General features: G+C 42.7%; 1 protein-coding gene across 2 annotated transcripts; it reads left to right on the plus strand.

The window, feature by feature from the left end:
* The first annotated feature begins 1,412 nt into the window (after positions 1 to 1,412).
* Positions 1,413 to 15,191, plus strand: LOC121004388 (keratin, type I cytoskeletal 19-like). 2 transcript variants are annotated; one of them, XM_040436589.1, is made up of 8 exons: positions 1,413 to 1,661; positions 10,059 to 10,141; positions 10,389 to 10,545; positions 10,629 to 10,790; positions 10,934 to 11,059; positions 12,246 to 12,466; positions 14,347 to 14,375; positions 15,014 to 15,191. In XM_040436589.1, exons 1-8 carry the CDS (start codon positions 1,491 to 1,493, stop codon positions 15,094 to 15,096), a joined length of 1,032 nt encoding a protein of 343 aa, XP_040292523.1. In that variant the 5' UTR covers positions 1,413 to 1,490; the 3' UTR covers positions 15,097 to 15,191. The 2 variants fall into 2 exon arrangements, with proteins under 2 accessions (XP_040292523.1, XP_040292522.1); XM_040436588.1 differs by lacking the exon at positions 1,413 to 1,661 and adding an exon at positions 9,078 to 9,590.
* Positions 15,192 to 15,530: the final 339 nt, after the last annotated feature.

The following is a 15,530-nucleotide window of genomic DNA, read 5'->3' on the forward strand; positions in this document are numbered from 1 at the left end:
TGGAAACAAATCTGCATCACTGCTGGTGGGTGGGGTTTTTTCAAGCTTTTTAGCTAATGTATAATATAGAATTATAGTTTTTGATGCACAGAATGGGTTTGTAAAAGATCAGACAGAGATTTTGTGTGTAAAACTGTGCAGAACTGCCACTGTGCAGAACAGTACACTGAGCTCACTTCACATGGCTCTCTGATTCCCCCAGCAGGGGGAGGGGCCTCACAGACACTGTAGGCTGCCAGACTGATGAGTCATACTCTTCACATCAACTAGCACAAGGACTGAGTTCTCAGTGTGATGTCATAAAGAGGCGTGGCCGGCCTTCACTCAAACTGCCTAAGCCCGCCCAGCCTTAGTTGCAGAAAACCAGGAAGTGAACAGCATAGCTGGCAGCAATTGAGGATGAAGTAGCAACATGGGAATACCCCTTTAAAATGTTGCTTTACTTGAAATAACTTGCATCCAGACAGTATACAGCTTTGGTCTCTTGGTCCCAGCAATGAGTACTTCTGCTTTAAATGTGGAGTTTTCAGGATAAACGTCTGCTTGGTAGCTCTGTAACTGTGGCAGGGTTAGCTTCTGCACCTATCTGTAACTTCTGCTTTGTGGGGACAGACTAGCTGAGGAGGAATTGGCTTCCCCTAGGGTTCTGGACTTATCTCACAGATGGATTCTCAGGCGATGCTTTCTTCCTGGAACTCTGGAGGTTGTCTGTAGTTTCTGCTTCTTCATCCAGCAGAGCTGAAGGTGCTCAGACTGGGAATATGGCCACGTCGTCTCTTGCGGAGACGTGCCCGCCCCTATTTTCTTCCCTAAGAAGGGAGTACCACTCAAAACCCTCCTTTCCCTAACAGGGGGGTAAACTATATCTGGCTCTAACTGTTTTTTCCCCTCCCTTGCTGCAAGAAGAAGGACTCGCCCACCTCTCTCCAGAAGGGGGGCAGAATAGAACAGGAATGTTCCACTCTGAAGTGCCATAACATTAAGACTATCTCTGCCAATTATGCTGGTAACCAGGATAATTACATGAACCATTACATTTAATATGCACATTTCTGGAGGACATAAGCAAAATCACATCTGAAGACAGTATAAAGGCTCTTAGAAGATAGTAGAGGGGTAGAGGCATGTAGTAACACAACTCTGGGTTGTTACATGTCCATTAGGTCTGACCATTGTGATCAGTGCCAGATTAAAGGGAACGCACCCAGAGAATGCACCGCAGGGCCTCCATCAGTACAGAGCATGTAGGGGCCTTCACCAGATGTGCAGGTTTGAACCGATACCACTGCCAAACCTGCAGATGCCAGTAGAGGCTAAGCTAAGATAAAAATAGGAGTGAGCGGCTGCTCTTACTGCAGTCCACTCACTCTTAGCGCTGTATGGGGCCAGAATGAAGAGAGGCAAGCACCGGCTCGGAAAACTGTAAATACCGCTTCTGTTTTAGAGGAGAGATAATTACTGTGGCCATTTGGTGGCAGCATGATACAGCCATGCTGCCTCCTGCTGGCACTTTAGTAACACAGGAGATGCGACCTGCATTTTTGCTGTGCTGCTGGCAAGTAAGAAGAGATGGAAGGAGGTGGAGGGAAGTGTGCTGCAGTCCATCCCTGTCTACAACCAGCAGTGGCTGCATGAGGGCCTTCTATCTGCTTCTTCTTTTGGTGAGTAACTGTGGGAGGAAGGTCAGAGTTCTCCTGAAGCTGCTTCCTGTCAGTGTTAGGTACATGCAGCAGATTCAGTGGAATTATGTTTCTCTATATGCCCCTGCATTCCTCTGCCCCTGAAACCGAGAGTCACCCCTTTGCCCCCCACAGAGCCCCTGGTAGGCTGTGTTTCCCTATGCCCCTTTCTGTTGCTTCTTTCCCCTCTCCCCAGAGACTCAACCCTTTATGTCCCCCCCACACCCCTCACAAGCATGGCCACATCATGTCTCCCCTCACCCACAGAAACCCTGACAAATAATGTCAGCCCTCTGTACTGTCCCTGTTACCTATCCCACTTTCAGTTCCCCTGCCCCTACTTCTCACACAGAGCCCTGCCACATTGTGCCCCCCAGCCAACATAAACCTGACCGACTACAGTGTTTACACCAGACTATTGACTGACTGCAGCATTTACACTAGAGTATGAACTGACTTCAGCATTTACACTAGGCTATGGACTAACTGCAGCATTTACAGTAGATTACTGACTGGCTGACCACAGCATTTACAGTAGACCATGGACTGACTGCAGCATTTACAGTGGACTATGGACTGACTTGCTGCAGTGTTTATACTAGACTGTAGACTGACTAAAGTGTTTCCATCAGTCTATGGACCGATGCAGTGTTTACATTAGACTATGGACTGTCTGATCACAGTGTTTACACTAGACTGGACAGGCCATGAAATTTGACAAAGAGCAACTGTGGCAGATGGACCTTAGAGGAGTGTTCCATGCAACACAGACACACCCTCATTCCCCCAGCTATCTTAGAAATTGAAATCATGAGGCCTCCACCAAGCTTAATCCACCCCTGTATGTGACCCTACCCTTGGCGCGAATAAGAGGCCCCAAATTCATGTTCTTGGACATAGAACAGGAGGAGCTTGTGCGGTCCATCTTCATAGATATATGTGTGTCCTCTTTCCAGTTGTTTTGAATTGTTTAGGGTACGTTAGGACATAGTTAAGCACAGAAAACTACTGTTTGGATACCTTAGAGAAGGCACATCTTTCAAAAAAACATTTATTGTATCAACAAAGTGTAGAGCTACAGTATGAGGACTTTGTCTGTTTGGATATACAGTACTATGCAGAGCATTTGGAAAGACTTTAGACCCTTTCACTTTTTTTTATATTGTTGAAGCCTTGTGCTAAAATAACTAAAATAAAAAAACTTTCCCCTTATCAATCCACACTCATTCCACTTTAATGAGAAAGTGTAAACAGAATTTTAGAAATGTTTGAAAATGCGTTAAAAGGGAAAAACCAAAAGTTTGCATGGGCATAAGTATTCGGATCTTTTGCTATGACATTTAGCTTTGGGGGTCTCCCATTTCACTTGATCATCTTTGAGATGTTTATACACCTTGATTGAAGTCCACCCATGGTAAATTCAGTTGATTGGACATGACTTGTTAAGGTACATCCCTGTCTATATAAAGTCTCACAGCTGACAATACATATCAGAGAAAAAACCAAGCTAAGAGAAGGAAAGAACTGCTCATACAGCCTAGAGACATGACCATGTGCAGGCACAGATCTAGAAAAGGGTACAATAGAAATTTCTGCTGCACTGTTCCCAAGAGCACAGTTGCAGAGAGCCGGACACCCTAGGGGTGATGTGTGGTGAGTGAGTGTACTAGTGATGAGGTGCTGAGGATAGTAGTACTCACAGTTCAGTTGTCCCCTGGAGCTGGCTTGCAGTGATGGGGAAGACAGCACTAAATCCTGCAGGGCACTCTCTATTGCAGGGAACACCAACCAGATGGAAGTTGAAGTGCCCTTGATGGTAATGGGTATGCTTAGGGTGCTTTGGTGGATGGGCCCCTGTGTTGAGTTCGTGATGCCAGCACTGCTAGGTGCAATGAGGAGATGGAGTGGAATGATGATGGAGGCAATGGTTGAACCAAACAGGAACTTTACTTGTAAATTGTAGTCTTGCAATAAACATCATCCATTAGCAGCACTTTGTCATAAATACAGATGGCAAAGCTGTAAATTCCCATACCAGGCTCAGTGAGGTGGTGTCTATAGGTTTCAGCTGCACTTTTAGCCTTTCAATAGTAGTTTAGATCCTCTTTAAGTAAGTATTCTGACAGATGGCCTTTCTGTCCTTGGTTATGGTGGGCAGGCTGTAGCTTAAAAACTCTCAACCTAATGCAAAGGTGATTAAAACCTGATAAACGGCAGTTATCTTCCTTTGCCAATAGTCTATAGTTTAATAATCCAGCAACCCAAGGGCGGTCTCCCTTACGGCAGGCAAACTCTCTACTCCATTCTTTGAAGAGGTTGCAGTAGATACAGCAATTTTTCCCTAAGTCCCCGGAAGGGTTCCTAGTAGGGATATTACAGTTACGGATCAATAAGTCCTAGGCTTGAACTACATGGGCTAAAGTAGCTTCACTCTCTGAGGCAAGGCCCAGAGGACAGAGCCAAGCCTGTCTCCTCTCCTCCTAACTCCTCACTCCTAAACTCCCATTTCTAATCTCCTGTCTCTTCCTGTGTGTTAACCTCTATATATGGTGTGAGGATGACACCTAGTGTTGGATTTGTGTAGTGCATCCACCAGCCTGTAATAAGAACCTAGCAGCTGTGACAAAGGAAAAATACATTCAACAGTGAAAAATGACATCGAATGGCATATAAACATTTTGAAATGGCCCTTACACACATATGTGAGTGAGACACTACACAGATTTCTTAAATGGAAGAGATGTGGAACAAACAGGACTCTACCTAGAGCTGGCCACCCCTCCAAACTAAGTAATGGGGGAAAAGAGCTTTGGTGAGATAAATGACCAAGAATACAATGGTCACTATGGCTGAGCTCCAAAAGTCCTTTGTGCAGATGGGAGAAACTTCCATAAGGTCACCCATTACTGTAGCACTCTTCCAATTTGGGCTTTATGACAGACAGCCTCACCTCAGTAAAAGACAGTTGCAAAAATAATCACCTAAAGGACTGTCAAACTGTGAGAAACAAGATTCTCTGGTCTGATAAAACAAAGATTTAACTTTTTTGCCTCAATTCTAAGTGTCATGTCTGGAGGAAACCAGGCACTGGCCAATACTGGTCAGAGCTGAGGGCAAGCTCAATAGAGCAAAGTACAAAGATAACCCAGAGTGCTTCGGCCCTCAAACTGTGCTGAAGCTTTACCGTCCAACTGCACAGCTAAGACAACAAAGGAATGGCTTAAGGTCCGTTTACACTGATCAATTGAGCAGACAATTGTTGGGACGGAAGTGTTCCTTCCTGACAATCGCCTGCTCGTCAGTAAAGGTGACCACTGCACTTACATGCGGCGATCTTCTCCACAGTATGGAGAGGAGCTATCACTAATGCCATCGCTCGTCGCCATAAAGAATCATTGTTTGCCGCCAGCAGAGTGCTGTTTAGATGGCACAATCTGCTACTGGCAAATGATGATTTAGTTTTGCTTGTTCATCGGGTAATCAGTGGCAGTTTTACACCACCAAATTGTCACTAATAAACATTCCTACAAACGCTTGTTAGTAATGATCTGCCCGATGTTTGGGCAGTGTGATGGGGCCTTTAAGGACAACTATTGAATGTTCTTGAGAGGTCCAGTCCAAGCCCTGACTTGAACGCAATTAAACATCTCTAGAAAGACCTGAAAATGGTTGTCGACCGACAGTCTCCATCCAACCTGACGGTTTGAGAGGATCTGCAGAGAAGAATAGCAGAAAATCCCAAAATCCAGGTGTGCAAACCTTGTAGCATTATACTCAAGTAGACTGGAGGCTGTAATTTCTGACAGAGGTGCTTCAACTAACAACTGTGGAAAGGGTCTGAATACTTATGACCATGCAATATTTCAGTTTGTCCTTTTCAATAGTTAGCAAAAATTTGGAACATTCAGTTTCCACTCTCTCATTATGGAGTACTAAATGCAGAATGATGGGTAAAAAAAGTAAATTTTATTTTTTATTTTAGCACAAGGCTGCCACACAGCAAAGTGTGAAAAAAGTGAAAAGATCTAAATACTTTCAGGATGCACTGTATACTCAGCTGACTATGCATGAGCCTGAAAGTTTGTCAAAGCTGGAAGACATATTATTCATGCAAGTACAAGATATGGATATGCAAAATTTGACTTATAGTTGAAAGAGTCTTTGCTTTTCTCACAGGTCAAATATCTATGATGCCATAGTAGTAGTCTGAGAACGTATATATAGCTGCTATCATTGATATTTGTAAAGGCCCCTTTACACGAGACAATTTAGCAGGCGATTGTCAGGAAAGAACCATTCCTTCCCGGCAAGTGCCAGCTCGTCAGTGAAGGAGGGTGCTGCAGTTACACGGGGAGGAGCGATCTCTAATGCCACCGTTCATCCCCATACTGACATGTTGATTGCCAGCAGCAGAAAGTTGCCTAAATGGCACGATGATTGAGGTGCCTGCACAAATGAGCATATCACCCGACGAACAAGCTAGACCTTTACACCGCCAGACAATCGCTAACGAGTGTTTATATGATTCTCTGCCTGTGTAGAGGCCTATAGACATCTTATTGAGCATGTACTACCACTGATTATTAAACAACTCTCACCCTTTATCTTTTCACTTGGAAGTGAAAAGAGCATGGTGGGCTCTTTCTTTCTACAAATAGATGATTGGTGGAGGACCGAGTTCTGAGACCCCTGCTGATGGCTAAAATGTGGAATTAGAAGTGCTCAGCAAAGTGCTATCTCTCATTGTTGCTGAAGACCCTAATGATGGTGGCCTCATAAACTTTCTGTAGAAAGTCTCATGGAGTTTTGAAAACTTCATCCACATGTTTAGTACAGCAAATTACCACAGAAATTCCACCAAACCTAAACATGGTCTATGGGACTGATAGACCAAAAGTCCTTTAGCTGAAGTTTTGGGAAGTGAAATGCATCACTTGTTCCAGCTCTTAGCACTTGTCTCCGTCTCTTCCATTCCATACTGTAACAGAGTTGTGATGTGCTGTTTACAAGCATGTCACCGCTGCTGACAAATCAGTGGCCTTAGGGGTAACCTCAGTTACGTGCTGTTCCTGAACAGATTACTGCTGGGGCTATTGATTGGCTATCAGTTGTGCGTGCATGTAAACAGCATCTAACACTTCAGTCCACTGGGGATCAAAAGTAGAAGAAATGGATTTCGACCCTGGAGAACCTCGTTACATGGGGCTGAGTTGCAATATCAGACACGGCCCATGGACAAAAGTAGCACTGATTTCTAAAACATGAATTTCATACAGGAATTATTGCCTTGATTTTTCAATATGGGAAAACAATTTGAATAAAAATTATATATATATACACTGCTCAAAAAAATAAAGGGAACACAAAAATAACACATCCTAGATCTGAGTTAATTAAATATTCTTCTGAAATACTTTGTTCTTTACATAGTTGAATGTGCTGACAACAAAATCACACAAAAATAAAAAAATGGAAATCAAATTGAGAACCCATGGAGGTCTGGATTTGGAGTCACACTCAAAATGAAAGTGGAAAAACACACTACAGGCTGATCCAACTTTGATATAATGTCCTTAAAACAAGTCAAAATGAGGCTCAGTAGTGTGTGTGGCCTCCACGTGCCTGTATGGCCTCCCTACAACGCCTGTGCATGCTCCTGATGAGGTGGCGGACGGTCTCCTAAGGGATCTCCTCCCAGACCTGGACTAAAGCATCTGCCAACTCCTGGACAGTCTGTGGTGCAACGTGATGTTGGTGGATAGAGCGAAACATGATGTTCCAGATGTGCTCAATTGGATTCAGGTCTGGGGAACGGGCGGGCGAGTCCATAGCATCAATACCTTCGTCTTGCAGGAACTGCTGACACACTCCAGCCACATGAGGTCTAGCATTGTCTTGCATTAGGAGGAACCCAGGGCCAACCGCACCAGCATATGGTCTCACAAGGGGTCTGAGGATCTCATCTCGGTACCTAATAGCAGTCAGGCTACCTCTGGCGAGCACATGGAGGGCTGTGCGGCCCTCCAAAGAAATGCCACCCCACACCATTATTGACCCAATGCCAAACCGGTCATGCTGGAGGATGTTGCAGGCAGCAGAACGTTCTCCACGGCGTCTCCAGACTCTGTCACGTCTGTCACATGTGCTCAGTGTGAACCTGCTTTCATCTGTGAAGAGCACAGGGCGCCAGTGGTAAATTTGCCAATCTTGGTGTTCTCTGGCAAATGCCAAACGTCCTGCACGGTGTTGGGCTGTAAGCACAACCCCCACCTGTGGACGTCGGGCCCTCATATCACCCTCATGGAGTCTGTTTCTGACCATTTGAGCAGACACATGCACATTTGTGGCCTGCTGGAGGTCATTTTGCAGGGCTCTGGCAGTGCTCCTCCTGTTCCTCCTTGCACAAAGGCGGAGGTAGCGGTCCTGCTGCTGGGTTGTTGCCCTCCTACGGCCTCCTCCACGTCTCCTGATGTACTGGCCTGTCTCCTGGTAGCGCCTCCATGCTCTGGACATTACGCTGACAGACACAGCAAACCTTCTTGCCACAGCTCGCATTGATGTGCCATCCTGGATAAGCTGCACTACCTGAGCCACTTGTGTGGGTTGTAGACTCCGTCTCATGCTACCACTAGAGTGAAAGCACCGCCAGCATTCAAAAGTGACCAAAACATCAGCCAGGAAGCATAGGAACTGATAAGTGGTCTGTGGTTACCACCCGCAGAACCACTCCTTTACTGGGGGTGTCTTGCTAATTGCCTATAATTTCCACCTGTTGTCTATCCCATTTGCACAACAGCATGTGAAATTGATTGTCACTCAGTGTTGCTTCCTGAGTGGACAGTTTGATTTCACAGAAGTGTGATTGACTTGGAGTTACATTGTGTTGTTTAAGTGTTCCCTTTATTTTTTTGAGCAGTGTATATATACTGACATGTTCACCTGAGTGGGAGAGTGCCATTTTGTGTGTTCCAACAGAATGACAGTTTCTTGAAGACTCATTGAGTAAATGTACTTCTTGTTTTCTTTTCAGGGTCTTCTCGGGGATAGAAAAATGTGAAAATTGGCCTTTTGACATTTAAATCTTCGTTGTTTCAAAAGTGCAAGTTTATTGGCACAAGGCAGCAGGAATCTGTATTTACTTTTTGACAAATAATGAAAGGTAACCTGATGTTGAGCTCATAGCCCTAGGCAGAGTACTGAGTCCTGTCTTTGTTCTCAGAGAAAACAATAGAATGAAACTCTGATATGCATCTGCAATAGAGGAATCTGCGATAAGTAAAGTTTGGAAAGGTATCAGAGTGGCATAGGTCCAAGAAGGAGTCTCCATCAAATATGTATACAACTTCACTATGGCAACAACAAATAGGGACAGCATAAAGAGCGCCTGGATGAACTCTCCAAACCTATTCCAACAGGTGCCTTCAAAGTCTGCTCATTGCTCCATCCTTCATTGCCACCATGAATTATAGCTATGCTCATAGCATCTCTTCCAGGGGAGGCAGTGGTGTCTCCTCTCGGCTTTCTGGAGTTTATGGAGGGTCGAACATTCATGGTGGGTATGGTGGTGCAGGGATGTCCTCCCAGTCTGTTTCCAGGTTTGCATCTTCTGGAGGCAGCCTGTCTTCTGGATTTGGTTGTGGAGCATCCTTTGGTGGTGCAGGTGGATCCGGATTTGGTGGAAGCTCTGCCTCCCACAGCGGAGATGGATTGCTTTCTGGGAATGAAAAGTATACGATGCAGAACCTGAATGACCGTCTGTCTAATTACTTGGACACAGTGCGCTCATTAGAAGCAGCCAATACTGATCTGGAGCATAAGATCCATGAATGGTATGAAAAGCAAGGATCGGTCATTGTGCATGAACAGAACTATTCCCCCTACTATGCCACAATTGAGGAGCTGCGGGAGAAGGTTAGTAACAGCAGCTGATCCAGTTGATTTGTCATTGTGGGCAACCATGAAAATGCATTAGTTACAATTAGTTAATGACCATGCTAGATTTTTAACTTGCTTAGCAACAGAGTGATTCACTACTATGGGTTGATCATAATGCAGAAGGGTTGTTAATATTTGAAGCTAACCAATTCAGACACCTCCGGTGGACGACTACTGTCACCAAGAGTGGCTGCCACTAGCGATGCATTTCCGCTTCAGATGTCCATGTGAATGGAATGAGTAAACAGATAATTAATAGACAGGCAGGGGGCACCAGAGCGAGAGGTACTCTTTGATAGAGGTTCTTAACTCCACCAAGCGAAGTATCCCCACCTCTGACAACCATATTGAACTAACAGGTTCTAAAAATCTGAACATGAAATCTCCAATATCTGTGGGGCTCTTCTGTGAAATGATTAGAAATTCACACTTTATCTTTTTCAGATCCATAATGCAACTATTGACAACAATCAAGTTTTACTGGCCATAGACAATGCACGTCTCGCTGATGATGATTTTAAACTAAAGTAAGTTTCTATGTTTTATGAAACATTCTTAACTTTCCAACAACAATCAGATTTCAAAGAGGATTTATCAGTTGAAGCCATTTTTAAGGGGTTTTATGAGAATTTTTTCTAAACCAGCACCATTCATGGACTGTGTTGGTAATTCACCTCAAGTAGATATGCGTAAGCTGCAATACCAAATACAGCCCAGGAACAAGTCTGAAGTTGTTATCTGCTTCTAAACATTAATTTCCTTTGTCTTTTTTAGGCATGAGAATGAGCAATCCCTGCGAATGAGTGTTGAAGCTGATATCCATGGTTTGCGTAAAGTGCTGGATGAATTAACCCTCTCCCGATCTGACCTAGAGATGCAGATTGAAAGCTTAAAGGAAGAGTTGGCCTACCTGAAGAAGAACCATGAAGAGGTGAGATATAGTATCTACATCTGATATTGCTTTCTCATTTAAGAATTTCAGAGGTTTGATTTTTCATGTAAATATCTCTTCAGGAAATGAATGAGAAGGGTCAACAGGTGAAAGGCACAGTAAATGTAGAAATGGATGCAGCTCCAGGGACGGACCTGACCAAAACATTGGCTGAAATGCGAGATCAATATGAGTACATTTCTGAGAGGAACAGAAAGGAGGCTGAGGCCTGGTACTTGACTCAGGTATAGATGCATCTATCTATCTATCTATCTATCTATCTATCTATCTATCTATCTATCTATCTATCTATCTATCTATCTATCTATCTATCCACTATCTGTATTTTTCTCTATAACATAATTTGATTTACTCTTCCAATTTTTAGAGTGAATCTCTCCATAAGGAAGTGACTGTTCACACAGAACAAGTACAGTCTAGTAAAACGGAGGTCACTGAGCTGAGACGCAATTTGCAGGGGTTAGAGATTGAGCTGCAGTCGCAATACAGCATGGTAAGCCTAGATTTGAGGCATCATGTATCACAAAGTATAACCTTCTTCATAAACAATACATAATACTGTACAGAAACCACACAATATACAAACAATACAAATCCCTCAGCTCAACCAATATGACATGTGAGGTTACTGGGCCCTAAGATGCTCAGAAGATATATTTTTACAGAAAATGGAAAATGTCATGCCACTCATGTAATAGACTAAAATGTTTCTGCATTTATTCTAGTACTAATACTGGCCTAATATTTGGACTTTTGCAAAGATTAGACTCCGGTAGAGATCTACAGTCATTTTGTAACCATATTGTAGAAGATCATACATGGTACCTAGTAAAGTCATTTCTTGAGATTCATTTTGTATTTGTAGCAACCACTTGAGCTCCTATATGAATGACTTTTTTGTGGTCAAGAGAAGTTCTATCTGCTACTCGATACTTGGCAGCCCTGAGTCTTCCAAGCCTATATCAAGTCTTCCAAGCTTATATCAAATAAGAATGGATGAGAAGATTGATCAAGAAATCATATTCTGTCAGGAACATGTAGTATTTTAAATTATGTGACCGAGGGTCATGTGAAAAGTGAGATAGGGTTCATCTGCAATACCAGCAAAAGCCATGAATGAAAGTGGTGCTGCTTCTGGAAAAAGGAAGCAGACCTTTTTCTAATCTAATTTAATTGTAGGTAGTTAGTGGCATGCAAAAACTTGGTTTAGAAGAATAATATACCTATATTGCTGCTTAGTGCTGGAGCCTCCTTATTTATGACACTAAGCAGCAGTATAGGCAGCAGCATTATTCTTCTAAACCATGTTTTTGTATCTCATTTTACTATTTGCTATGTTGTTAGTATTTATCAGGCAGGTACCATTGAGTTGTATGACATACACGGGCATGCACTCCAGTAATAATGTAGTGGTGCCCATAATAACATATAGGAATATTATAATCCTACATGTCCGATCCTTCTTTCCTCCAACATCTGCCGTTAGGGAAGAATTAGGTGGCAGCCATACTCATTAGAATGTTGGTAGATATTACATTATCACAATGGCATATGAAAAGGAACAATTTGGGAACTAATAGCACATAATGGTTTATCTATGTATGTATAGGGCTTAATGCACTTTGCAATAAACTGCATTTCTATCAGCAGCTAACTGTAGTTTCCTTATCTCCCATCAGAAAACAGGACTGGAGGCCTCCATAACAGAGACCGAGGCTCGGTACTCCAACCAACTTCATCATATCCAGAATTCAATTGGCACCATGGAGTCTCAACTTACAGATCTTCGGTCTGACCTGGAACATCAGAATATGGAATACAAGACCCTTTTAGACATTAAAGCTCACCTGGATGCTGAGATTGCTATGTATCGTAAATTGTTGGACGAGCATGACAAAAGGTGATTGTACCAACCAATAAAAGAAAGATGGTTAAACCTTTCCTTTTCAGATAAGATGACTGTATTAGGCTACTTTCACACTCACGTTTTTTGCGGATCCATCTTGTATCTGCACAAACGGATCCGCACGAATAATGCAAACGTCTGTATCCGTTAATAACGGATCCGTTTGCATTATTCATAAAAAATTAAGTCTAAGCCAAAACGGATCCGTCTTGACTTACATTGAAAGTCAATGGGGGACGGATCCGTTTTCAATTGCACCATATTGTGTCAGTGAAAAAACGGATCAGTCCACATTGACTTACATTGTAAGTCTAGACGGATCTGTTAGGCTCCGCATAGTCAGACGGTCACCAAAACGCTGCAAGCTGCGTTTTAATGACCGTCTAAAAAACGTAACGGAGACTAAACGCAGCCAAATTGATGCATTCTGAGCAGATCCTTATCCATTCAGAATGCATTGGGGCTTAACTGATCCGTTTTGGGCCGCTTGTGAGAGCCCTGAAACGGATCATACAAGCGGACCCAGTGTGAAAGTAGCCTTACACGTACAAGTATATGCAGAAAAAATATTTTTAGAAACATAGGAACTTGCAATGTTTTGTCCTTTCAATATGTCCTGTCATAAAATTTTGACAATCATCTCTCAAAGCAAGAAATATGAATTGGGCGTTAATGATACTAAATTTTGGCCCATTAAATGGGTATTCTGATGACAGACATAGAAGTCTTGAAATGATCATTATGCATCTATATCTACAAAGGGTAAGAGAACTTATTATAGACTGTTTTTGAAGCATTCTAGCCAGTGTGTCTGATTTTACTTGTTTCTCCTTATCTTTGTGGCCACTACATCTCTAATTCTACTACACAGTGGAGGTCAAGAGACACTCCTATAAAGTTAGGATCTAGGTGAAATTTTCACCTAGCATGTACTTATGGAATATCCTATGCTAGTGTTTTACAAATTTATTGGAACCAAGTCACAGAATCCCCAATCAAGACCTTAATTTTAAATGCAAGGAATGGTGTTTTGATCTTCAGTTTATTCAGAGATGCTTTGGGTGGGTTGGACAAGACAATCAACAGGTGTGAGCCAATGCTTTATCTGTCTGTGATTGTACTGGGGTAAGAGAAATGAACACAATGGTATATATGGTGTAAACGTATGTATTTTAGCAGTATGGGAGGGACTTTTGAAGTATGTATGCTACCATGGAAATGGGGTTATGTATTTGAATGCTTCCAATGTGATTGATGGCTAATTCATAAATGTTGAGGCTCTATATGATTGGGAAAAAAAAACATTTCCAAAGGTTCCCCTGTGGTAAAAGTTTTGGGATCGGATCTTATGGATATACTATAAATGGCTGCATGGGAACACCCCTGTAAGGCCCTAATAACATGAAGCCATACATGGGGGGCGGATTGGCCATAGACCTTACAGGTAAATTTTCAGATGGGCCGATGCCCAGGGGGCTGCCTGGGCCCTGGGCCAGTAGAAGTTTTTGGGGATATATCTTGTGCTGCTGGCAGTATTTTGTGATGGACTGTGGTTTTTGGCTCTGTTGGGGTGGTGTAATGTGCCACAGTATAGATGCCACAGTAAAGATGGCCCTATCTTCCATCAATTTGGAACCAACTACAAAATTGGGCCACTGTTAGTATTTTTTCAGGGCCACAATAAGTTCCCAATCTGCCCCTGTTCCTATGCATTGTGTCTTACCATAGGCAATGCCTTGAGTGGTATTGTTAGATTATACAGTCTTAGGTCATGATGTTGGGAGCAGGGCTGGAGGATTTGTCTTGTATACAATGTATATGTGAACAATACATAACAATATGAAGGATCTGATCTGCCTTCCTTCTTTTTACAGCATTGGTGAATGTCACAAGGAAAGTGCAGGTAAACACCTTATACAAACGGGTAACGAATCTAAGAAGACTAAAGACTGACCATGCATAGCTATCTCTCCTGAGATTTACATACACATGGATGCTCAACTCAACTGAGCATCCATGTCTTCTCAAGAGGAAGAGAGGAATAAGCTACTGTCAGATGTCTCTCCTGAGAACAAAATGATCTGGCATGTGAAACCCAATAGCCCTATCATTCTTTACCACAATGTTTGCCTTCAGGAGATAGTCTAGAGGTCCCCATACACATTAAATGTTCAACCTGTCTTGCCCTATCTGGTAGGATTGAACGGCATTAACAAATATGTATGGCCATCTGTACGTGATGTGGGTTGTCGTTTTACAGACACTATGCCCAAGCCAGGTCTACAATAAAGCAGTAAACACATGTAGCAGTTCAATATACCCTACTCATTGTGAGTCACACCATAATATTGTGATTGTGTAGCTTTACATGAGTGACATTATGCCCTGTAGCTTTGCATATAGTAGGAGGTTATATTATCACAGCGTACAGAATACGAAATTCAATAGCATATACATGTGATAAGTGGATATCTCAGCGTATTGCGAGAATGAACAGAGACATACAGTATAGTACTGATTTCCCTTTGTCTGTACTCTCAGGATCTACTACAACCACAACCACAACCACCACTAAGGTCCACGCTGTTGTGAAAGAAGAGGCCTCTTCATCTGTGAAGAAGTGATCTACAAGACAACCTTGTCTCCAATATTGCAAATGAATTAATGAGCTTAAAATGTTAAGAAAAAAATATTTGCAATAATAAAGCATCACAATCACATATAAGGCATTATGGATTCCTTTTGGTGTTATATTTACTGTCTACCAAAATATCCAAAAATGAAAAGTAATGTATATTCAATCAAACCAGCACAACCAAGAACACTTTCTTGTTTCTCATAATGATATGAGCCCACCCTGGATTTTAATTGTTGGTACATTCGACACACTCACATTCTATACCTGTTGTTACTACCTTCAATAATGAAAGGACCATTCTACAAGATCTGGCTGGACAACCAGGATAGCAGAAGGTAGTCCATGGGCAGACTGGGGATGTAAAGTGGCCCGGGAAAAATACCTTAAAATGGTCCTATGTTGTAGGCGGGTCCAAATTGA

Source organism: Bufo bufo, chromosome 6 (assembly GCF_905171765.1).
Source record: "Bufo bufo chromosome 6, aBufBuf1.1, whole genome shotgun sequence".
NCBI classification, from domain to species: Eukaryota; Metazoa; Chordata; class Amphibia; order Anura; family Bufonidae; genus Bufo; species Bufo bufo.